The sequence below is a fragment of the Gossypium raimondii genome, chromosome 9 (genome assembly GCF_025698545.1).
Source record: "Gossypium raimondii isolate GPD5lz chromosome 9, ASM2569854v1, whole genome shotgun sequence".
Classification (NCBI taxonomy): Eukaryota; Viridiplantae; Streptophyta; class Magnoliopsida; order Malvales; family Malvaceae; genus Gossypium; species Gossypium raimondii.
The window spans coordinates 45,533,186-45,557,027 of NC_068573.1; the positions used below are offsets into that span (position 1 = coordinate 45,533,186).

At 34.2% G+C, this 23,842-nt stretch overlaps 3 protein-coding genes across 4 annotated transcripts; 1 reads left to right on the forward strand and 2 right to left on the reverse strand.

The window, feature by feature from the left end:
* Positions 1-893: 893 nt before the first annotated feature.
* LOC105800266 (hsp70-Hsp90 organizing protein 3) lies at positions 894-4,140 on the forward strand. Its single transcript, XM_012631274.2, has 7 exons — positions 894-1,887; positions 2,496-2,784; positions 3,015-3,100; positions 3,190-3,413; positions 3,503-3,569; positions 3,660-3,719; positions 3,828-4,140. Exons 1-7 carry the CDS (start codon positions 985-987, stop codon positions 3,939-3,941), a joined length of 1,743 nt encoding a protein of 580 aa, XP_012486728.1. The 5' UTR covers positions 894-984; the 3' UTR covers positions 3,942-4,140.
* Positions 4,141-6,158: 2,018 nt separating this feature from the next.
* On the reverse strand, positions 6,159-9,765 carry LOC105800264 (monocopper oxidase-like protein SKU5). The gene is made up of 9 exons (XM_012631273.2): positions 9,362-9,765; positions 9,019-9,128; positions 8,665-8,935; positions 8,414-8,552; positions 7,663-8,029; positions 7,153-7,518; positions 6,981-7,059; positions 6,666-6,865; positions 6,159-6,554 (listed from the first exon to the last, which is right to left on the reverse strand). Exons 1-9 carry the CDS (start codon positions 9,500-9,502, stop codon positions 6,446-6,448), a joined length of 1,782 nt encoding a protein of 593 aa, XP_012486727.1. The 5' UTR covers positions 9,503-9,765; the 3' UTR covers positions 6,159-6,445.
* Positions 9,766-11,695: 1,930 nt separating this feature from the next.
* LOC105800263 (acid beta-fructofuranosidase) lies at positions 11,696-16,229 on the reverse strand. Of its 2 annotated transcripts, XM_012631272.2 has the most exons (6): positions 15,774-16,229; positions 15,549-15,557; positions 12,847-13,703; positions 12,368-12,768; positions 12,208-12,295; positions 11,696-12,095 (listed from the first exon to the last, which is right to left on the reverse strand). In XM_012631272.2, the coding sequence occupies exons 1-6, from the start codon at positions 16,162-16,164 to the stop codon at positions 11,901-11,903; spliced, it is 1,941 nt and encodes a 646-aa protein (XP_012486726.1). In that variant the 5' UTR covers positions 16,165-16,229; the 3' UTR covers positions 11,696-11,900. The 2 variants fall into 2 exon arrangements, with proteins under 2 accessions (XP_012486726.1, XP_052476843.1); XM_052620883.1 differs by lacking the exon at positions 15,549-15,557.
* Positions 16,230-23,842: the final 7,613 nt, after the last annotated feature.

Sequence of the window (23,842 nt, forward strand, 5' to 3'; positions counted from 1 at the left end):
TAAACGGCCCATTGAATCTTAGCTCGATTAACATAGATATGAAAAAAAAAGATCGAGATTTTTTACATTAATAATATGAAAAAAATAATACTTACAAAATGGGGTGAAAAACAAATTATTTACAAGAATGAATTGTTTTAAAAATAAAAAGTGGTGTCATTAATGTATCAAGCAACATCACCTATAAAAGACAATATTTTAATACAAATAAATAAAATAATAAATAATGATATTTTAATTCAAAAGGCCAAAATGTGGCACCCTTTTTTCACCCACATTTACTTTTTTTTATATATATTTTAGTTTTATAATTTTATATTTTATAATTTAATTTTATTTCATAAAACATGGTTGAGTTGTTTTTTATAATTTTATTTTTAAAATATTTTATAATTATAAAATTTTAAACATTTAAAATAATGACAAAGTTGATAAATTTTGGTAAATTTTACATTAAAACACTAAGGTAAACTACTTAAATAATTACTCAAGTTTTTAATGGGTTCATGTTGGTAATTGAATTTTTTGGTTAACTTTGTTTGTAAGATGAATTTTCAATTCTAATCATTCAACTATTAAAATGTATTTGTTCACCAAATAAAATATGAATCAGGCTTTCTTTTGATTGATATAAAAGAAATTTAATTCCTAATATTTTACACTTTCTATAAAATTGATTTTATTTTTTTAAAAATTAATACATTTCACCTTCAAAATTTACACATTATCAACCCTGTCTTTATAAATATAAAATATTAAAAAATTAAAATTATAAAAATAAAACAATTTAAACTTTTTTTACGAAATAAAAATTAAATTATGAAAACTATATAATATAAAATTATAAAATAAAAATACATAATATTAAAAGGCCTAAAGAAGATTCCAGAACCAGCAAAGTCTCTTGCTTGGTCCTCTAAATACCCCAAACCCCAAAAATCCAAATTCCTCCCCCAAAACCAAAGCTTCTAAACTTGTTTTGCAATGGCCGATGAAGCTAAAGCCAAAGGCAACGCCGCCTTTTCTTCCGGCGATTTCAACACCGCTGTCAAACACTTCACCGAAGCTATAAACCTTTCCCCGACCAACCACGTACTTTATTCTAATCGCTCCGCCGCTTACGCTTCCCTCCATCAATACGATGCTGCATTATCCGACGCTAAGAAAACCGTCGACCTTAAACCCGACTGGTCCAAAGGTTACAGCAGGCTCGGTGCCGCTCACCTCGGTTTGCACCAATACGAAGACGCTGTTTCGGCCTATAAAAAGGGTATTGAGATTGATCCTAACAATGAAGCATTGAAATCCGGCTTGGCCGATGCTCAGTCGGCTGCGACGGCTTCGGCTTCCCGAGCTAGGGCAGCGCCGCCGCCCAATCTATTTGGTGACGCTTTTCAGGGACCGGAGATGTGGGCTAAGTTGACGGCGGATCCGACTACTAGGGTTTTTTTACAGCAGCCGGATTTTGTTAAAGCGATGCAGGAGATTCAGAGAAATCCTAGCAAATTGAATGAGCATTTGCAAGACCAGAGAGTTATGCAAGCTCTGGGGGTTTTGTTGAATGTTAAGTTTAAGGCTGGTGGCGGGGATGACATGGAGGTTCCAGAGGCGGACTCACCTCCGGCGCCGTCGCAGCCTGCTAAGCAAGAGTCGAAGAAGCCGGACCCTGTGCCTGAACCAGAACCAGAACCGATGGAAATCACGGAAGAGAAGGAGAAGAACGAGAAGAAAGAAAAGGCTTTAAAGGAAAAGGAGACTGGAAATGCTGCTTATAAGAAGAAAGACTTCGAGACGGCTATTCAACATTACACCAAAGCAATGGAGATCGATGATGAAGATATTTCATACATTACCAATCGGGCTGCTGTTTATTTGGAAATGGGCAAGGTATGGTTATTTATTTCTATTTGTTTAGAAGCTACTATAAAATGTTCTTCTTTCGTTGTTTTTGCTACGAACTTTATAAAAATGTCAATTTTTTGGTTGATTAGCATTCATGCTGATATCATTTCAGTGTATAAAAATTTCAGTGTATAAAAATAATTAATGACTACATATTACTTTTAAGTTTTAACAGAGTGATTTTCGCTGTAGGTAGCTTCAGGTCTAAAGATGATTCCCTGTTTTTACAGGCAATCTAATACTGATTCAATTTATTAAAAAACATCTTGAATGGTAGAGAATGAATTTATGATAGCATGATTGTTTATATTCTTCATGCGGTGCTAAGTGTTCAGAGTGTATAACATATGCTTAATTGTGTTCGTATTGATCATTGAGTTCATACACAAATACATTCTGTGTTTTTCAAAAGACCACATGAGTTGGTGGGGAAATGAGGATTTCCATTCATTTTCTCGGTTCTGAAAGATGTCAAATCATTATCATTAGACATAATAAGAGAATTCTGCCCTTAGTTTGTGGTAGGATATATGTTTATATGTGTATATCTAACTTTAATCCCTTTTCTTGCCTACTACCCTTGTCGAATGCAGTATGAAGACTGCATTAAGGATTGTGAGAAGGCTGTTGAAAGAGGTAGAGAGCTCAGAGCAGACTATAAAATGATAGCGAAAGCTTTGACTAGGAAGGGAACTGCTTTGGTGAAGATGGCGAAATGCTCAAAAGATTATGAACCAGCCATCGAGACTTTCCAGAAAGCTCTTACTGAGCATCGCAATCCTGACACGTTGAAGAAACTAAATGATGCTGAAAAAGCCAAGAAAGAACTAGAGCAGCAAGAATATTTTGATCCAAAGATAGCTGATGAGGAGCGTGAGAAAGGTATTCGATATAAGTTTATGTTTAGTTTTCAGTGGCACCTTCATAGTTCTTTAATTATTTTTTACTGGTTTATGTCTCTGTCTACCAGTATTTCCTAGAGTAGCAAGAATATCTTAATCCTGCTGCATTATGTATTCATTCAAGTTTGGTCCGAGCCAATGTGTAGTCGGTAAAAACAGTAGTCCCCAACCTTGTTTATCTGTTGACTTCTCAAAAATGTTTATATGCAGGGAATGAAAGTTTCAAACAGCAGAAGTATCCAGAGGCTGTGAAGCATTATACCGAGTCATTGAGACGAAACCCCAAAGATCCAAAGGTATATTCTGTTTTAGCGAGTTTGTCTGTGACCAATGCCGAAAAAGTAGGCATTATACTGACTGTTGAAATGCGTTTTGGCCTTGTCAGGCATACAGCAATAGAGCAGCATGCTACACGAAATTGGGCGCTTTGCCTGAGGGATTGAAAGATGCTGAGAAGTGCATTGAGCTAGATCCAACATTTTCAAAGGGTTACACAAGAAAGGGAGCTGTTCAGTTCTTCATGAAGGAGTATGACAAAGCTTTAGAAACATACCAAGAAGGGTTGAAGCATGATCCGAATAACCAGGAATTGCTTGATGGTGTTAGAAGGTACATGACTTTGTGCTCCCAGCTTTTGGTTTCATGTATCTGTTTCAGCAGTGTCGTTTAATTATCTGTTACGCTCAATCATTTCGTAGGTGTGTAGAACAGATTAACAGAGCTAGTCGAGGTGATTTCAGCCCTGAAGAATTGAAGGAAAGACAGGTGAGTATTTCATTATGCCGCTGTGTACGCTTAGGTTCTGAAAAGCTGCTTAGGAGGCCCCTGATAATGTAAATGGATGGAATTTTGCAGGCCAAGGCAATGCAAGATCCAGAAATTCAAAACATTCTATCGGATCCAGTCATGAGACAGGTAAGTACTGAAAAAATATCAGTTTAGCTGCGCAGGAGCTGTAAGGTGATAGTATTTTTATTCCATGTTATTTATATGTCTAACTGAGAAAGATTGGGATGTGGGCAGGTGTTGGTTGATTTTCAGGAGAACCCAAAGGCAGCGCAGGAGCACACCAAGAATCCTATGGTGATGAACAAGATTCAAAAGCTGGTCACTGCTGGTATTGTCCAACTGAGATAAACTGGAACCAAAATTTCAACTTTTTTCTTCTTTTTATCCTTTTTCCCATTTTGTCGGTTGAACTTGAATGGATTGTTCATAAAAGTAGTTCCTGCTGGAAATGTTCAATAGTTGCCTGTTATTTAAATGGTTTGTTTTTGAGCAGTTAAAACTGTCGCTGGATTCTATTATATCATTGATTTTCAGGTTTTAAAAAATATATGCGTGTATATCTCAATATATATTCTATAGCACGTGAAACTTACCCTAAAGTTGCAATATTGTATGATATTCCCAAGATCAAGATTCAGAATATGAATCACATTTTAACCTTTAAAGGTTGAAATATTTGAATTTTACGTGGTAAGGGAATTAATTTGAATTTTGAATTTTAATATTTACCATTAATATTAATATTATTATTATTAAATTACGACTTACTTTATTTAAAAATGCATTACTAATTCATGAATTTTAGTTGATTGGCATGGATTGCTACAAAACATTTCAGTTTCTTTTTATATATGTTTAATGCTGTTGATAACAACAGGATACAAAATACATCACTTATGAAATTTTGGCTAATTGGTATGAACTGTTGATTAGATGAACTTGGATGTATAAACTTTTTGAAATTACAAGTTGTAACTATAGCAGAAGTAACTTATCCTTAAGCTAAGGATCCATCAGCGTGAAAAAAAATTAATATTCTATGACGCAATTTCATGCAATGATTCTCGTAAGACTATGCCAAAGAACCTATATTCACAAAGATTTACTTAATGATGAAAACAACAGTGAAAGATTACATTAACAGCCACGATGTTTTCTGCGTCGGCAATGGTCCCAATCGGCAATTCTCATCTTAACCTTCTCAAACTCCGAAATCCTACAAGCCAATGTGATACCTCCCGATCGATTGAACCCGTAAATCTGCTCTGACTCCTTCAACAGCTCTTCAAACAGCGGGTGGTTAAAATAAATAACATGCCCCTTCGGTACCCCGCCAACTCTCTCCATTCCCTCCTCACCCAATCGGACATACCCCGGACCCGAATCCGAATTACAAAGCCCCGTCGTTCGACATCGAAGAAACCGGGCAAAAGAGCAGATTCGAGATAACAGGTTGCAGCATCTGATCCGAGGTCTCAAGAAACTGTTCCTATAATTTCTACTTCCGGGTCGGATTATCCATTTGAAAACTTTCACTAGCTTACTTCCAAGCTTGAACCCTCTAATTTTCTTCTTCTTTTTTGTTTTTCGGGGTTAGAAAAAAAAACGAAAATAATAATGAAATGGTTAGTGTTCAAATCTGAAACCAAGAACTGGGTTGTTGTCGGTTTTCAGAAATGGGTCTCGTAGCAAAAGAATGCCTCTGTTTCGACGCTTTTCTCTGAAGAATTTTGAGTTCAAAAGAGAAAAAGGTTCGATTATCGGACGATAAGAGAGCTGTTTATTTATTGGAGAGACTTTCGAGTTGTCTGATTAGTTAATGTTAAAATAATATGTAAGAACAACGAGTGATGCAGACTTTGGTCGGTGGTCCGTACCGGGCACACGGTCGAAACTCGAAATGCGGCTCTAACTCCACACGGAAATTTAATTATAGGGTCCAATTCTACTATCAGTCCCTGTACTGTTTGATGTAATTTAATATTTTTATTATTGATGTATTTCGACTGACCACATTGAAAATATGGCATAATAATAATAATGGAATAATGGACCACATGCACTAATTGATAAGATCCTATTCCTTTACCACCCGCACACTTTTTGTTTTCCTTTCATTAAAGCAAAAGTGTTTCCTTTTTTCCACACATTTGAAATCCATAATTGGCCCAACCTAAAGCTAGAAATTCAACTTAAAGCTATGTTCATATCTTAAGTAGATTAATATATATATTTATTATGTGAAAAAAATTAAAAATAATAAATTTGAAACGGTAGAAACATGGTCCATTAAAGAATCAGCCTATATGTTAATGGACCGTAACAATCCAACATCATTATTTAATGGACCGTGCTAGCATGGCTCATGTCCCGTAGACCTCTTGGATATTGTCAACCCGAATCTAGCCAAGTCCTTAATAGGCCATACCATGCTGGTATAGATGGCATTTGCATATATTTATACTATGCATGTACATATTCATATATGTGTATGAGAGAACTTAAGAAAAAGTGTAAAAACAAGGTGATATAGATGGCATTTGCAGAAGAGCATGAAAGAATAAATAGAGAAATGAGGTTAAATTTGATGCATTGTCATCAGTACATAAATTATAGGTACTAAAAGAATGGTATGCTCCCAATAAATTAAACAAGGAAACCCTTGATGCAATGCATTAACAACATTCTGAACCAAAACCCAAAAAAGGAAAAAAAAAATTAATAGAACTTATCAAAATCACCAAAGATTCATATCAACAACACTACACCCGCACGCCTAAACATACAAACACAAACCTTACGTGTGAAGCACGTGTTCGGACAAGCACAGACCACCCCCGAAAGAAAAGCACCTAGCGGGAAACGAGGAAAAGGGTCGAGGCAATCATCAGCACTGTAAAGAACAGTTTTGATCTACCCTCTATGATTGATGTTGCCAATGATGATGATACATCCTGCGGCCTGAAAAGGACACCAAGTAGAATTTGTAACTAGCCGTCATCGATTATTTTTCTTTTTAAAAGCTAACTTGGAGAAGAAAACTTTTCAGGATAATGGACTCATTTTGCTTACTTTTGTAACTTGCTTAGGGCACCGCAAAAGAGGGCATTGTCGGGCATAGGCAACTCAGTTTTGTTTGTAGCCTCGGGATTGACAACCCTGACATATGTTTCTTGACCAAGATACCATGAGTCGAGGTTTTCAGTTCTAAGGTTCCAGACTCCGACATTGTCAAGTGATATCAAGATTGCAGTCCATGCACCAGGATAAACCTACAAAGAGGGATATCAGTAGGCATTGTTGGTCGCAGGTCCAGACTATTATGTCAAATGGAAAAAAATACTGAACTTGCGCAAGCCTTAGAACCACATATCTCCTATGACCTACCTGTGTTGTGGAGCGGGCAATCCCGTCCCACTTATTATATGTGCCCCTGCTATTCTCCGACCACTCACCGTAATCCATTCTGCAACAAGATAATTGATAAATTTAGTGTTAAAATCATAGTGCATACGGATACATATACACATGATGATGTGTCAAGGAAACAAATTCCTACCCGACAACGAAAAATGCATATCCACTCATGTGATAAGTATGCATCTTAGTGTCATTGTTCTGTAGGATGACTTCCATAAATCCCCTATAAGTCCCATTAATAACAGATGTTTCCATTTTAGGTGGCCCTGTAAGTGGTTTATTGGGAAAATCAAGCTTATATACTCCTTTAATCTTATACTGGTCAGCAAGCCGGATTGGTGTAGCAGGATTGACAAAGGATATCCCACTGAGTGTCGCTCGTCTTTTCCCATCAATAGTCTCTGGTGGTTTGTTTCTCAAGACGTAAACTTCAGTCACATTAATCGAACCATATCTAAACGATCCCTGTGGGTTCGGGCGAGCACCACTGGCAGATACATTCCATCTGCATTATTTAAGCAGAGAAACTAAGACTGTGCAACCGACTAAAGTGTAAATATAATTTGTTTATAACAAGGCATGCATTACAAGCAAAATGTTTGAAGTGTGAAAAATGTGCTCATGCACTCAAACCACAATGAGAATGAACCTGATAGATCTAGCTTGGTTCATTGAAAAGGTTTTGTCGAAATCATCCTGCGGTGGATCAGGGAGGGGACCGGATGCCTTTCCTTTCGAATTAGAATAACGCAAAATGGCAACACCGGTAACTCGTTTCCACTGTGATTCATTCACAAACCTGGCACTTGCTACAATGTAGTAATCGCTACTTGCATTCTGATCCGTGGTTAGCAGAAACGAATAAGACTGCCCTACATGTATGTCTAAGCTAGTGTAGTTCTGCTGCACCGTATATGATCCCTCACTCTCCGCAAGAAGTAAATTATGGCTCTGAATCCTGAAATTCAAGGAGGTCGATATTCCCACGTTGTGAACTCGAAGGCGATAAGTTTTCCCTGACCAACATAATAATGTAATGTTATAGTAATAACGAATTCCAGTGAGTTATTATATGTATGAATGCCACTAACTAACCATCCAATACTCCAACGTATAAAATTTGAGGGTCAACAAATCTTGATACTCAGGTACAAGTATTATGACTGAAGTATAAATAACCTAACACTCCGCAATTAAAGTTCATTAATATCTAAAATACAACTCCAGTAGGATAAATAGATGCAAATTACTCCTAAATTCCATTTCCTGGAATTAATTCCATTTTTTTGGTCACTAAGTTCTAATTACACAAGCAACCGGAATAACACAATAGAAATGAGTATCAGTTAAGCAAATCATCATAAGTCATAACTAAACAATGCATTGCAAGAAATAACCACCTGGATGGACGTTAATCGTTTCATACTCGATACCATCAGGTACAAGAGTATCATTATATCGGTAAGGACCTTTGCCATTAATAAGAACTCCATCTGGCATCCCTAGACCTTTTCCGGCATCAAGTGCCTTTCTCAAAGCCTGCAATCCAAAGGTATCCCCTCATCAGACACATTATAATCCTACACCCAAAAATCCAACCTCAAAGCCAAATACACACATATATATATATATATCCAGTAACTTCACTAACCGTGTGATTTCGCGTGTACCAATCACCAATCAAAATGACAATGTCCCCATCAGGAGTGTCAAAAGGAATAGGAATTATAGGTCTATTGTTGATAATAAAGCTACCAAAACCACCAGCTGCCCTCTGAAAATGCAGTGATGGGAAATAAAAGAAACTCCCAACTTGGTCCTTAACTTGGAACTGGTAAGTCCAATTCCACTTAGGAGGAATTGGACAATTAGTGCCAAGAACTCCATCTTGCCATGAACTACGCCTCTGTTGAATCCCAGACCTAAAAATAACACCCAAAGATTCAGCTAAATCATCTATCTTTGTATTTTGATTTTTTTGAGTGCAAATTAAGTAAGATCTTACCAATGCATAAGTAAACTTTCGTCCAATTTGTTTCGAACATTGATGACGACATTGTTGTTAGTAGTTGAATTGATAGTAGGGCCAGGGAACTTGTTATTTATAGCAATAACCTACAAAGTAAATGCAGATAAAGAAACCATTAATAGTAGATCCACAACATTAGTCTAAAAAAGCTTACTTAAAATCTCAGAAGCTATGCAAAGTTCAAGTAAAAAAGGAGCTACTTTTTTTTTTTCCTTTTGTAGATCTGAAGCTAAAAGTTGAAACTTTTAAAGCTGTTTAAAAGCAACCCATTTTCTCAGTTATGAAAACTAAGGAAAATTAGCTAAAGAAAAGAGCATACCTGTTGGGGAACACCCAAAGGAGAAGCAGTGATGTAAGTGACCTCAAAATCATAGAAAACAAATGGATCCTCAGCGTAACACAAGCTTAAAAACAGAGCAATGTGGATAAGAAACCAACCCCAGAACCTACTCAAAGCCATTCTTTTTCAAGGACAAGAAAAAAAAAAACTCCTTTTGGGTTTATAAATGGGAAAAGCTTTGTTATATTCTTTTACATTATCTGGTAAGCAAAAAGAAGGAGAAGAGGAAACCAGAGGCTCTAGAGATGAAACTTTAAGAGAGAGAGAGAAAACAACAAAAGAAACGGCTATATGATTTTGCTTGATGGTTTGGGGTATTTTTTGGGGTTCTTTTTTAGTGAAAAAAAAGGAAGCACTTTGGTTACGATTGAAATAATAGAAAAAGCATTAGATTTGTCGGACGCTAGCCATCATTCAATTCATTAGTGGAAGAGAGAGAGAGAGAGAGAGAGAGGTAGGGTGACAACCTGTATCCAGTTCAGAGCTTAACATTGAAGTGGAAAAATGTGGTCTTTCTTTTATTATTATAACATTAAACCATGTCTAATTACTAACTCTTAAGAACACTTATTATAATAACACTTAAGAGGAGTTTTAAAGAACACAGGGTTTAACAGCTTACGCGTTGTTAGCCATATGATGGGGTTGAAACATGATTGCAAAGTGCATCATGGCATGTGGAGTGGACCCTCTTCAGTGAAATCAATAGGTTTGAAATGGCTGCTAGTTTCTTCCCTAATAAACGCCTCGATTGACGGTTGCTTAAAAAACTACTGCAATCATAAAATATTGTGAATGGTGCAAATGGGAGGGTTAACAGTTAAATTAAATCGAGAAGCAGAAAATCAAGCTAAATCTATGATTTTCGGATGGTTTTTAGTCTGTAAGGTTACTTGAATCCAGGAGCAAAGGTAAATAGAGGGTAAAGCATTTATACCATTTAATTATTTTACAAATTTGGGACATCAATAGAGCTATTTTACCAAATCAATGGGGCCAACACCTAAATTGAATTAAATTTTATTTTTATTTAATTTATTAACATAAAATAATGTCTAAAAACCATAAAAAAACCATTTTGTTAATATAAAATTCAAAAATCAAAATTAGATTAAATGGTAGGGCTTTTTAATTTGATGCGAGGGTTATTTAGGATTTGAATTTTGCTGATACATAGTATTAACGGAGGTCAAGTTGGAGAGGAAAATGGTGTCCTGGTTCAGAAAATATAGTCGAAACCCCTTAAATGGAGTGTCTGAGATTACCTAAATCATGAGTATTTCGGGTTAGATAATAGGATCGGATATCGAATTGGGTTATTATATATTTTATTAGCATCATATAACAAATTTTAACTTCTAAGTTAGTTAAAATATTTTACAGATGCTAGATAAAGTACTAATGACATCAGTAAATCTGTAAATGAAAAATGAATAAATAGAGGATAATAGAACTGCAGTAATCAGAGTTGTAATAAACGAAATGGGCTGATCTTCCACTTTTGAGGTAGCCCAAATACTTTGATCGTTTGGGCTTGAATTGCTTAATCTCTTTTAAATCCACTCATGCAAGGCTTTGGTCTCATAACGTCCGTGCGCTTAAATCTTCCTAGTTTTAGTATTTGCTTTAAAATTAAGTAAAATATAGATTGTCTAGACTTGTTCATGGTCCAGGTCGGATCCTAACAAAATTTTAGATATAATTAATGGGCTCAACCCAGGTTCAACTTGAAAATGGACTTAAACTTTTGTTCAAGCCTAACTCAAATAAGAAAAATTAAATTTTTTGCCTAATTTAGCCCAATCGTATTTTTTTAATTTTTAATTTTTATATAAAAAATTTTAAAAATATAATACACCAAATATACTAAAAATATTAAAATAAATAATTTTAATAAATTGAAAATAAATTTAAAAAGTATTTGTACTTAAATACATTAAAATAAGTGCAACTTAACATCAAATACTTATAAAATAGTAGCAAAATTAACAATGAAACAGGTGTTAAAAGGTAGCAAAATAATAACAACATAATAGTGAAATGGTGGCAAAACAGTGATAAAATGTGAGAAAACATGTGCAAAACATGACAAAACAACAGGATATTTTTTATTGCAAATTCGAGCCTCGAGACCAAAAAATCTTACCTGAGACCTAACTCATTTTCTAAACGAACTTTATTTTTTGCTCAAACTTATATTTTTAGGCAGGTATTCTGGCTGGACCGGGTTACCCGTTCCACGGAGAACTCTACGATCCACTATGCTCCAATTTGTTGTGCTTTAATTATGTTGTTAGCATATCAAGAAGATGATTGAAGAACATGAAAAGCAACTAACGGAATCTATTATAAGAATAAAAATATTTTACAGGCGGGAAAGAAAGGTTAAGCTAGGCTAAGGGTGCTAAAATGGCAACCAAACATGGCTGCTGATTAAGCTTTGAGACAGTGGCCGAGGATGTTTGCATAAATTGGCTTTTCTCTCTCTCTCTCTCTCTCTTGGGAGTATTGGAAATGTTCATAAATTTGGATATGGCTGAATAAATGCAGAGTTCATCTGCCATATCTTAAGTGAAGCAGTTACATTGAGTTCCGTTGCATTGTTGAATAAAAACACTTTAGCTGCTCCATATATCACTTTTGTCGGATAAACCCTTGATGTAATCACTGTTCTTCCTCCTTGTCCAAAGCTTTCGATTATCGAATGATCCACCTGCACCCACAACATTACATTACATTCCATTTTCATCTTCATTCACTCTTCGGTCGGTTCGGTTTAAAAAACATCCGCCTGCATCGATGATGGAGGGAAGTTAAAAACTCACCAATATTCTGATGGATAAATTTTCGCCTCTCAGAACAGGAACCAAGCTCCCATATATGTGTTTATCAACATCGGATGCTTTAGATGATCTGCAACAAGACATCATCGTTAAGTTCTTGGCTCCTACATTTATAAAAAACCGACTCAAACACCAAACATACCGAGATTGATCGTTGCAAAAGAATGTCTTCAGATTGCCATCGGATCCTTTTGTCATGTAGAAATACACAGGAGTCTGCTCCCTCAGCCTCTCGTCTGCAAGCACCAACAGACCAAATGGTCCCAATGCACCACGCTCGGCAGCTCCACCGCTGGTCGCGCAGTCAAACGATGCATCGGACGACCCGGTTGCTTTCTCCAAAGCATCGCTATCGATCTTGAACTCAGCTATGATATCCAACTGTGTTGCTGAATCAATATCTAGAGGAACGACAGATCCTGCCTGGATTCTCACTTGGTTAAATTCTTTGCCTTTCAACCTTAAACTATCTATTTCTTCCACTGGCCATTGAAGCAGATGAGTTCCGGTCTTCTTATCGAACAAAATCGTCCTCGGAATGCTCTGTTTAAGTTAAAATAGTTACATTATAAACATGTTCTGTAAATGAAGAAATCTGGGTTTTAATTGACGTTTAATTACCTGAACAGATGCCCATCCTTTTTTCACATCTGCTGCCTCACTATCGGATTCGCCAATCCAACCCCACAACACTCTTCTCTTCTTGTTTTGATCATAGAAAGTCTTGGCAGCATAGTATATCCCATAATCGTACCTTAATCCGATACCGACATCGATGTTGGGACGGTCTGGAATCCATGTACCATTGCGATCATTGTAAGTCCCAATGGCATAGTAATCATGTCTGTCATCATCCAGACTTGCTTTCACCACATGCTTAACTCCAGGTCCATTAATGGACGTCTCCAAGCCATTGTTTTCGGTTTCCGAAACAGGGAAGAAATCCACACATTCCCACATGCCAGTGCCAGGCACAGCATGAAGTAACCCATCTAACATCTCGTAGTTTATGAAGTCCTTAGTATCATACACCAAAGCTATGCCAGTTTTATTGATCTTGGACCCTATGGTAATCCTCCATTTGCCTTCGGAGGTTAACCAGGCGGTGGTCGGATCGCGGAAATCATTGGGACCGATGCCCGGTGGTGGGACCAGAACCGGGTTCCGAGGGTACTTGACCCAATGGACGAGGAGCGGATCGTATTGGTCGGCTGGATAAGCTAGGTTTTGAACTTGAACACCCTCGGTGGTGGACCCTGTATAAAGCATAACAATTTTACCATCATGAAGGATGGTTGCAGAACCTGTCCAGACACCATTTTTGTCGTACCACTGATCGGCAGCCATTGCTAATGGGAGGTGAAGCCAATGGATCAAATCTTTGGATACAGCATGGCCCCAAACTATGTGGCCCCAAACGGCAGCGTTTGGGTTGTACTGATAGAACAAATGATACCACCCCTTGTAGAATAATGGACCTGTTTTGTTTACCAATCATATGTTAAAAAATCATAAATTAATCCATTCTTTTATCACTTTTCTGTTATTTTTTTAATGGAACATACCATTTGTATGAAATTACATCAAATTGTATGTACACAGATTATAAATATGTTGCAATATAGGTAGAGGAGATCATTTATAAATTGATTCAAAATATACTTTTCAAATTTTACTATTAGGCTCATATTAGTAATCGCTAGCTAAGCTTATTTTAGGTTTATCTATATTATTATTTTAAATTTTCAAAAGTTATAATTAAAATCTAGTAGGAGGATGACAAATCAAATTTTATCTCCTAATTCCTTCTTAAAAGAAATTAAATTCAATTAAAAAATTAAAAATTATATATAAAAATTCTAATTTATAATTCTCCTATATAACTTATATCAAAAGAAATAAAGATTTCAGATAAAGGTGGGCCCCAGATAATGAAAATAGAAATATGAATTATTGAGAATATTTTTGAATCTGGTTTTGACTAAAAACCAGTATCTAATCAATCATACTACCATTCAATCAATCAGTGGCAAAATACCATAAAGTGGCTGCTAACTAAAAAAAAAAAAATCCAAATAATACAAATTTTTTTAAAAAATATCAAAATAATACAACCATCTTATTATGTACTAAAATGGTACAAAAAAAACATTGTCGAGGGTCTGCCATAGGCTACACCAAAGGTCCCAGTGGCAGAGGCAGCACCAAAGGTGCCACTGCCACAGGCGGCACCTGTGCCATGTTTTCCTGGGACTCCCTATTTTAATTATTTTTTGTATATTTTTTTAAAAAAAGGTATTTTAAAAAAAATAATGGATTATCTTGTTACTATGTTTTTTGTATATTTTTTATTATTTTTTGTTGTTAGTTTAGTTATTATTGTTAGTTATTAGGATTAATAAAACCCTAATTATTATTTTAGTTAGTATGTTTTTGAAAGTAATAAAATCCGAAAATAAGAAAAATACGAACAAATGACCAAAATAAGAGTTTTTACTAAATTTATATAAAAAACACACTAAATTAATACATTTCAAACTTTATGTACTAAAATAATATAAATAATAAAATAGGAAAATAGTATATTTTTGAAAGTAATAAAATTCAAAATAAGAAAAATACGAATAAATGGCCAAAATAAGGGTTTTTACTAAATTTATATAAAACACACTAAAATAATATATTTCAAACATTATGTACTAAAATAATATAAAATAATAAAATACGAAAATAGTATTTTTTGAAAGTAATAAAATCCGAAAATAAGAAAAATACATTGAAATTAAAACATAAATTTGTTTTGAAGTTGCAGCATCGCAATGGCTCGATTGATATTAACAATAATAATAATTATTAATTAAACCCTAAAACTAACAATAATAATACTAACTAAAATAATAATTAGGATTTTTATTAATCCTAATAACTAACAATAATAACTAAACTAACAACAAAAAACAATAAAAAATATACAAAAAAAACATAATAACAAGATAATCCATTATTTTTTTTAAAAATACCTTATTTTTTAAAAAAATATAAAAAAATAATTAAATTGGGGAGTCCCGGGAAAACATGGCACAGGTGCCGCTTGTGGCAGTGGCACCTTTAATGCCGCCTGTGGCAGACCCTTGACCAGGTTTTTTTTTCTGTCTGTACCATTTTGGTACATAATAAAATGGTTGTATTATTTTGATATATTTTTTTACCTTTTTTTTGTATTATTTATGTAAAAAACCCTTTTATCTTATACATAATTTAAAATATAAATATTTTAAAAAATAAAAAATGTGATAAAAACATATTAATTACAGGGAGCTTACCATTAGGATCTGAAGCAGCACGAACCAGATTCCCACGTTAGAGCAGCAATGTAAAAGCACCCAGCCATACCCCCAAAAAAATTATGTAAAAATCAGCCTATATAACTAGTAAAATTAATATTTAAAAATAATCTATACTTTATATTAGTATCAACAAAGTTTACGAAAGTATCAAAGAATCTAAAAACAAAAAAGAAGCAATGGAACTGTATTTTTCTTCCTTACCATTCATCCAATTCTTTTCAGGTTGAAAGTGAAAAGCTGTTCTTTGCCATGATAACATGCTATTGTTCCATGGATAGTCCGGTAAATCGCCGCCAAAAACCCAGTTTGATTTCTCCGATACCCCGGCAGCCAGGCCACGTGAAACCGGCTTTAAATTCTCAGCCTTCTCGAAGGCCATCGAAGCCAATGAACCACGTTCATTTTCATGCACGTCAACATAATCAACTGACCCATTGTTTCTAATCAACAATGCAGCAAACAAGCCAACCGTTAACAACCCGAAAAATATCGAAACCACCACTTTGATGGGTCTCCGGCAGGTAGCCTGACCCGTCAGATCGGATGATCCATCGGAGCTGGAAACCGGAAGCAATGGACTGATATCCGCCATTGTTAAACGTAACTCGAAAAAGATGAGAGAACTAAGAGAAAAAGGCTTAACAAATGTGCTATGTTTTGGCCTCACTTCTCATTGCTATTATATACGAAATGCTTGGATGAGCAAACGAGGTTTGTGGGGCCATTAATGTTCCTGAAATTTACCAAATAATTATGACTTGATTATTTTGTGGGAAACTGGATCAATATTTATTTAATTATTTATAAACAAAACAAGTAATTAAGATCATATTGTGTTATGCTAATGATCCTTGCAAATGTTGTCGACAAAGACGGATATTGTACAAGTCGAGTGTATGTTGTTTCAGATTTCCGTAGCTTAATAATCTATTCCGACAGGAAATTTTAATGATTTGGATTTATGCTAATAATTGAGCATGATAGATGACGTGTATCAACAATAATGCAGAAAAATATTAGTTAAAGTTGCGATTTGTGAACTAAAATGAGTTTTATTGGTGTTGTTAGTGACAATAAGCTAGTGACGTTAGAAACTTTAATGGAAGATGGTAATCATTGGTGGATTGGATCTGTAACACTCCTAATCCCTCTCCGTCATCGGATTAGGGTCACAAGCATTACTAACAAATCAAACAATTAATTTAATCATAATCAACATATAAACTAACTAATAACATTATAATATGCAATGGTAGGTCACGACAATCTAATACTTTCATGCTAGATTCTTATACATTCGAATAATAAATTATGCTATGCATTTTTAAACTTGGTCTTCCACTATCTACACTCTTATAACTATTTATCCCTTCTAGAATGTCAGAATTCGGATACATATAAGACTATTCCAAATATTAGCATCAGAGTATTAGTCCATACCATTTCAGAGTAAAAGTTACTCTTACAGCCCCTATTACGAGTCTACGGGACCTTAAAGATAGTTTTAAAATAGGTAGGGACTAATTTGAAACAATTCTAGAAGTTTAGGAAATAATTACAAAAATTTTAACTGCAGGGGTCACACGGCCATGTAGCCAGGCCATGTGATTCACACGACCAAGTCACACTCCTGTGTGTCTGGCCATGTGAGCATTCGAAGTAGGGACACACGGTCGTGTCCCAGTCCGTGTTCATGCCTGTGTAACTCACTGACTTGGGTCACACGGCCAAGTCACACGCCCATGTGCCGGGCCGTGTACCCTTCGAAATGGCCTCGCACACTCGTGTGCTAGCCGTGTGTCTTACAAGGCCAAGTCACATGCCCGTGTGGACCTAAATTGTGCCTTAAACCACAAGTTTACCATTCCTACTTGCTTGGGCATTAAGCAACTCAAAAACCATTCGTTTAACCTATTCAAAACACGATCAAATACACTCAAAACATGCCAAAACAATCATCCTAAGTGCCTAACCAATGCACCCTCATTGGTACCACATTTATATCATCAAAACATATCGTTAATGCATCATTCAAATCCAAATTATAAATATACAAAAATCATTCCATTTAGCCTAGTTCATAACCACCTAAGCATCAACTAAAATTCACAAACACCTAACTTATCTTGGTTCAATTCAACATACCATATTATGGCATCAAACACAAACACATGATTACATATACACCAACCAACATTACACCTATAGCTTTATTTACAATTCATCCACAAAATAACTATCAACTAAACATCCTAAGTACATGCCACACAAAAGATCAACATCACCACATTTGAGATTGGGATCATTGATGGATGTTGAATCGGCGATCAAAAGTGAAGTACTTAACCTGTGTAACACCACTAACCCTTATTCGTTGTCGGAATAGGTTTACGGAGCATACAGTAGTTTACAGTTCAAATACAAATATTTCATAATATTTAACATTCATATCAGAATTCAATCATAAAGTCCCTTGTATGAGCTCTCGAGGCCCAAAATATACATTAGAAACAAGTCGTGACTAAACCGAGTACTTAAAGAATTTTTCATAAAATTTTAAAAATTTTCCAAGGTGCAGGGGACACACACCCGTGTGGTCAGGCCTTATGGCTCACACGGCCAAGAGACACATCCGTGTCTTAGGCCGTATGGGTATTCGAAATAGAATAACATGGCCGTGTCCCAGCTCGTATCCAAATTATAGAGGTTACTGACTTGGGTCACATGGCCAAGTTACGCACCCGTGTGCTAGGGGCCGTGTGAACATGAAAATATGCATTAAATAGGTACAGAGGTCAGACGGCCAAGCCACATGCCCGTGTGTCAGGCCGTGTGATCAATTCTGAGCATTTTGTTTTGAAATTTTTAAGATGCAGGGGACACATGGCCAAAACACGCGTCCATGTGCTAGGCCGTGTGTCACACACGGCTGAGACACATGCCTGTGTCTCAGCTCGTGTAGACAAAAATAGGCCATTTTCAAGGCCACTTTTCTCACCCAAATTTGCTTTGCACCTGCATTAACATATTAACATATTCACAAGCCAATCCAAGACATCCAAAACCAACCAAAAATCAAGTCTTATACATGATTTATCACTTCATAAATCCATATATTCAAACTTACCTATTTGATCAAAAATGCATACAAACAATACTTATAAGATTACTATCAAATCAACCATATCAATCTCACACCAAACATGATATAGCCTATATATTTACACATCAAAACATATTCATCACAAGTCATTCCAATGGCTAAATTCAACCAACATACATATATGCCATCATTTGGCCAAACTTAGCCTATACTTGCCATTATACCCAAAAGAAATTTTGCTATTTATACCGAAGTGAGCTGAAGAATAGTGTGATGTTGCTCCGACCAGCTTCCAACCTCTACGAGCTTCCGAGTACTATAAAACAGAGGAAATAAAACAGATTGAGCTTTAAAGCTTAGTAAGTTCGTATAACGCGAATTTAACTTACCATTCAATTACAATTAAGATAAGTATTCAAAGCATACTCAAACAATTTGGTCAATTGCCTAAACACACAACTTCATCAAACATGTTAGTCATGTATTTCATATGAATATCAAGAATCATAGATGAGTTCATCATGTAAAAATTTTCATATACATATGCTTTCCACATCATATATCTATATAACATGTACATTTTTATAATAATTCATTTCAAATTTAGATTATTCTATGTCAGAACTTTGCCCGTTGGATTTACTTGAAATATCAATAGATACACAGGTAGTACACTTGAAGTGTACAAACTGAAATTCGTCAATTCACATTCAGGAGTGCTCGTTAAAGCACATAATCGGGAAGCCTTCTCTCGAGCCATATAACGGGAAGCTCGTGTGAGCCATGTAATGGGAAGCTTATTCAGGCTGTATACAGGAAGCTCATAAGAGCCATAATCGGAAAGCTCATAAGAGCCAATAACGGGAAGCTCCGGATAGCCATATATTGGGAAGTTCAAGCGAGCCATTTCGAGAAGCTCACAAAGAGCATTTAATTGGAAAACTCGTGAAGAGCCATATAACATGACGCTCATAAAAGCTGTGGTGTGTCCGCAACACATGCAGGATCACAACCGATCGGGATGCTCCAAAGAACTATTATCAGGAAACTCGCAAGAACCATATAACGGGAAGCTCGAGAGGGCTAATAACGGGACGCTCTATCAAGCTATGGTGGCAACATAATCAGGACCACAACCAATACGGAAAATCCTGTATCTATCGAATTTCATTTATTCAATCGGGACTTAATGTTTATCAAACATTGTCGAATATATGATTGTCTTTATATACATGGCACATATGCATTTCAAATACATGACATTCACTTTAAAACATATAAATATATAATTTAGTTACACGAACTTACCTCGACAATATTCGTGAACTTGTATCTACTAATCCGTTACTTTTTCTTTACCTCGATCTAGCTTCGTATTTGATCTATCCGAATCTGTACAAGTAAATTTAGCTCAATTTAATACAATTCCTATTCAATTCAATTCACATCCTACGTAAAATTACCATTTTGCCCCTATACTTTCATTTAATTACGATTTCATCCCTAGGCCCGAAAAATAAAATTTATGCAATTTAATCCTTATTCCAAGATCAATTCAACTAAAAACCAATGAATTATTCCATTTATCAAATTTATACTATGTGACTAATTAATTGGGTTTTACTTTAGTTATAAAATTATTAAATACTTAATTATTTTACAAAATAATAAATTTATGTTTTATATATCATATGATTAACAATGGTTTACTATAAATCATTTTATCATACTTGTACTATAATATAAGTCAAATATTTGTTAATACTAAAATAATAATAATTTGGTATTGCGATAATAATAACATGAGAAAATAATGATATTTTGCATTTGAGTTATTATAATTTTATTGTAATTAATCATAATATTAATGAATTTAAATATCATTTAAAATATGTTTTTATTTTACAACACCATGTTTAAAACTTATTGATAATACTCTGGAATGATATATTTTTATGTATTAATTTCATATTTATTTTGAGTATGATCCTACTAATTTGAGCTATTTATGATTTTTATCTTGTAGGGACTAAATTGAAGGTAAAAGGAAATTTGGGGGCAAAAAGCGTGAATTTAAAGATAAAATGGGCTAGCATGCGAAATAGGAAAGAAGTGGTGCCGAAAATGCAAAGTGTGGAAGACTTGGGGGGCAAAAATTCGAATAAGAGATGTTATAAACACAAGACTCTATTTAAATTTGAATTATATTAGGATTATTGTTAAGATATTTATTTAGATTTAATTTCTGCTTTTATCTTTATTTATCTTTTAGAATTTAAATAGGAATAAACTAGGTTTTCTAAGCACTATAAATAGGGGATGAAGTGACACAAATAACACTCATCTTTTTTCTGTAAAAACTCTCTCCCCCTAAAGCTCTTAGCTTTTGTTCCTTTTTATTTATTCAATAAAATTCTATTTTGTTAAACTTATTTTTTTTCCCGAAAAGCATGAGTCACTAAACTCATCTAGCCAAAGGTTGTCGAGATTCTCCAAAAAAAGTTCATGAGGCTTAGAATTTGCACTTAGCCTTCTCAACAAGTATTCATTGTTTCTCCGCATTACGGGACTGACGCTTCCGTCCATGTCCTTCCAAAAGTGATCTTTGCATCTTGTGCAAAGGTGGTTACTTTGTATGTTTTGGGAAGGTTGCACAGTTGGTTTGTTAGCTTACTGTGTCAGTGGTTGTCGAGCCCAAGAGACAAAATGGCATGGCATTTGCCAGTAAGAAATGATGATCTAGTGTAAGATTGTCCCACAAAAGTGACGGTTGACTAGAGTCAAGTTCCTTTAAATCGTAAGTCTAAAATTTAAGTGGAGTTGGTGGTCGTAGGCGTCCTCTTCCACTATAACTGGCTTAATCTGTTTGAGAAGGATCACCTAAAAGCCTAGGATTGAACCTAATGAGGATTGAGATACCCAGAGGTTGGAATCTCTCAATCAAAGAATCTCTTTTCTCAATTATGTTTCTCTTTACAATTTCGATTTCAATTTACACAATTTCAATCCCTCCATATTTTTAATTCTATTTTTTTAATATTTTTTTAGGTACGCCGCTTTTTCTTGAGCACGACTATGCTTGGGATCTCGAGGAAAAAGAAGTTGTGCAATTTCAATATCTGAGGACTTGACCTTACTTCCCTTTATACTATTCTTTTTCGTTATTTTATAAGGATAGGTTATTTTTTGTGCTCTCAATGACTGCATCACTTATCTTCTCAAAGGCACTTTCTGATAGCAATGGTAAATTTTTTAAATGCATTTTCAACCTCAATGGTAAATTAGCCATAAACTATAAGTAAGTTTTCATTTGGTCAGTTGACTTTAAAAAATTACAAAATGGTCACTTAATTATTTGAAAGTTTTTATTTAAGTCACTCTCTTAAAATTATTGTTGTATGATCTTCTTTGTTCCCACCACTTATACTAAATGAAAGCCCTATTTCTTTTTCTCTTCTATAGTTCAGGTTTTTTTTTCTATAGAACAACTTTGAACCTCATGAATCTACAAACCAAAGTCCAAACAATTTTTTTCTAATCATTTATGGGTATTGATCCACAGTACTGATAATTGAATTGTCGCTTGGAGCTTGCTATTTAAACTTTATAAAAAATTAACAATTTAGTGACTTAAATAAAATTTTTTGAATAGTTCAGTGATTATTTTATAATTTTTAAAAATTAAATGATCAAAACGTGTAAACTTACTACTAATTAATTAAATTTGGATGTAATTTACCTTCATTAAAAAAAGTTCCCATCGATTAAACTAACTAAATTTGAGAAAAAGATGAAAATTGATGGATTAAACTCTAATAGCACGTAGGACGCGATTTAAACCTAACAGCAGAATTGAATTATTGAAGGTAAAATTGACAACGATAGACACCTTTTATTTCTTTGGTTGTATTTCTCATATGCATTTACTCAGCCCGCCACCCCCCAAAAAAGGACATGTGATACAATTAAAATTGAATTTAAAGCAATTTTCAGAAAATTTAACTGTAATTAATTCATGTAATTATATTTTAAGAAAAATTAGTATCGATTAAGTTTCTTCCAAAAGAAATATTCGGATTCACAGGGGCAAAAACTAAACATTTTTTTTAGGAAACTCGAAATTAAATTGTAATTTTTATTATGGTAAAATGTAATTTTACTATTTTAATAATTTATATCTTTATAGTTTTTAAATGATTACATCGAATTTTTATATTTTTAAAAATTTTAAAGAGGTTAAATAAAAAAAACTATTTTAGGGATTCGGATTACCTCCAGCCACCCATAATTTGGCCCTGTGATGGATTATGTTTCGTTCAAAATGTCTTCAAAATTGAATCATAATAATAAGATGAACTGATTAATTTGATAATTAACTTTCAACCTTTCTAATGATGACAAGATGAGTCAGCAATAAACGGGTAATTAGTGACGCAATCAAGAACAGAAGAAGGATCTAGACACCTAAAACACAATAAGAGTTGTATTTTATTCAAAATGTTTAAATTTCTATTAGATTATAGCATACTGCAAATGAAAAAAAAGATGTATCTATTGAAAATTTATTTAAAAATTAAATAATATTTTAATTAAAATAATAAAATTTAAAATAATATGTTTTGGGAATTTACATTGTAAAAGAAAAAAATAGTAATTTATCAACTAAATTGTTACTGGTTGATGAGTAAAACTCACTTAATAACGGGTTTATGATAGTAAATATATTTAAAAAATTAACAAAAATTGGTTAAGTATATATAAAGGCTAGACATGTTTAAAGGTTGGGTTATCCACTTAAGCCCGAAGTTCGATTTGAAATTTATAAGGATCTCGAAAAATAAGATTGGCAAAAAGAGTAACTCTGTTTAAAAATTGAATTGAACTCGGGCTAAACGTTCAAAACTTGAGTCCGATTGAACTCGTTTTCTAAGTTTGTAATTATTGTATTGTATTATATTAGTTATATATACATATATGTAATTTATCCCATGTGAAAATTAAATCTATAATAATATAGAATAATATAATGTAAACATTAAAAAGTATATTAAATTATCTATATTTAAAATTTTAATAAATGAAAAGATATATGAAATTATTAAATATTAAAATAAAAATATAAATACATTTTTTTAAAAATACATAAAATTAACCATTTACAAATATA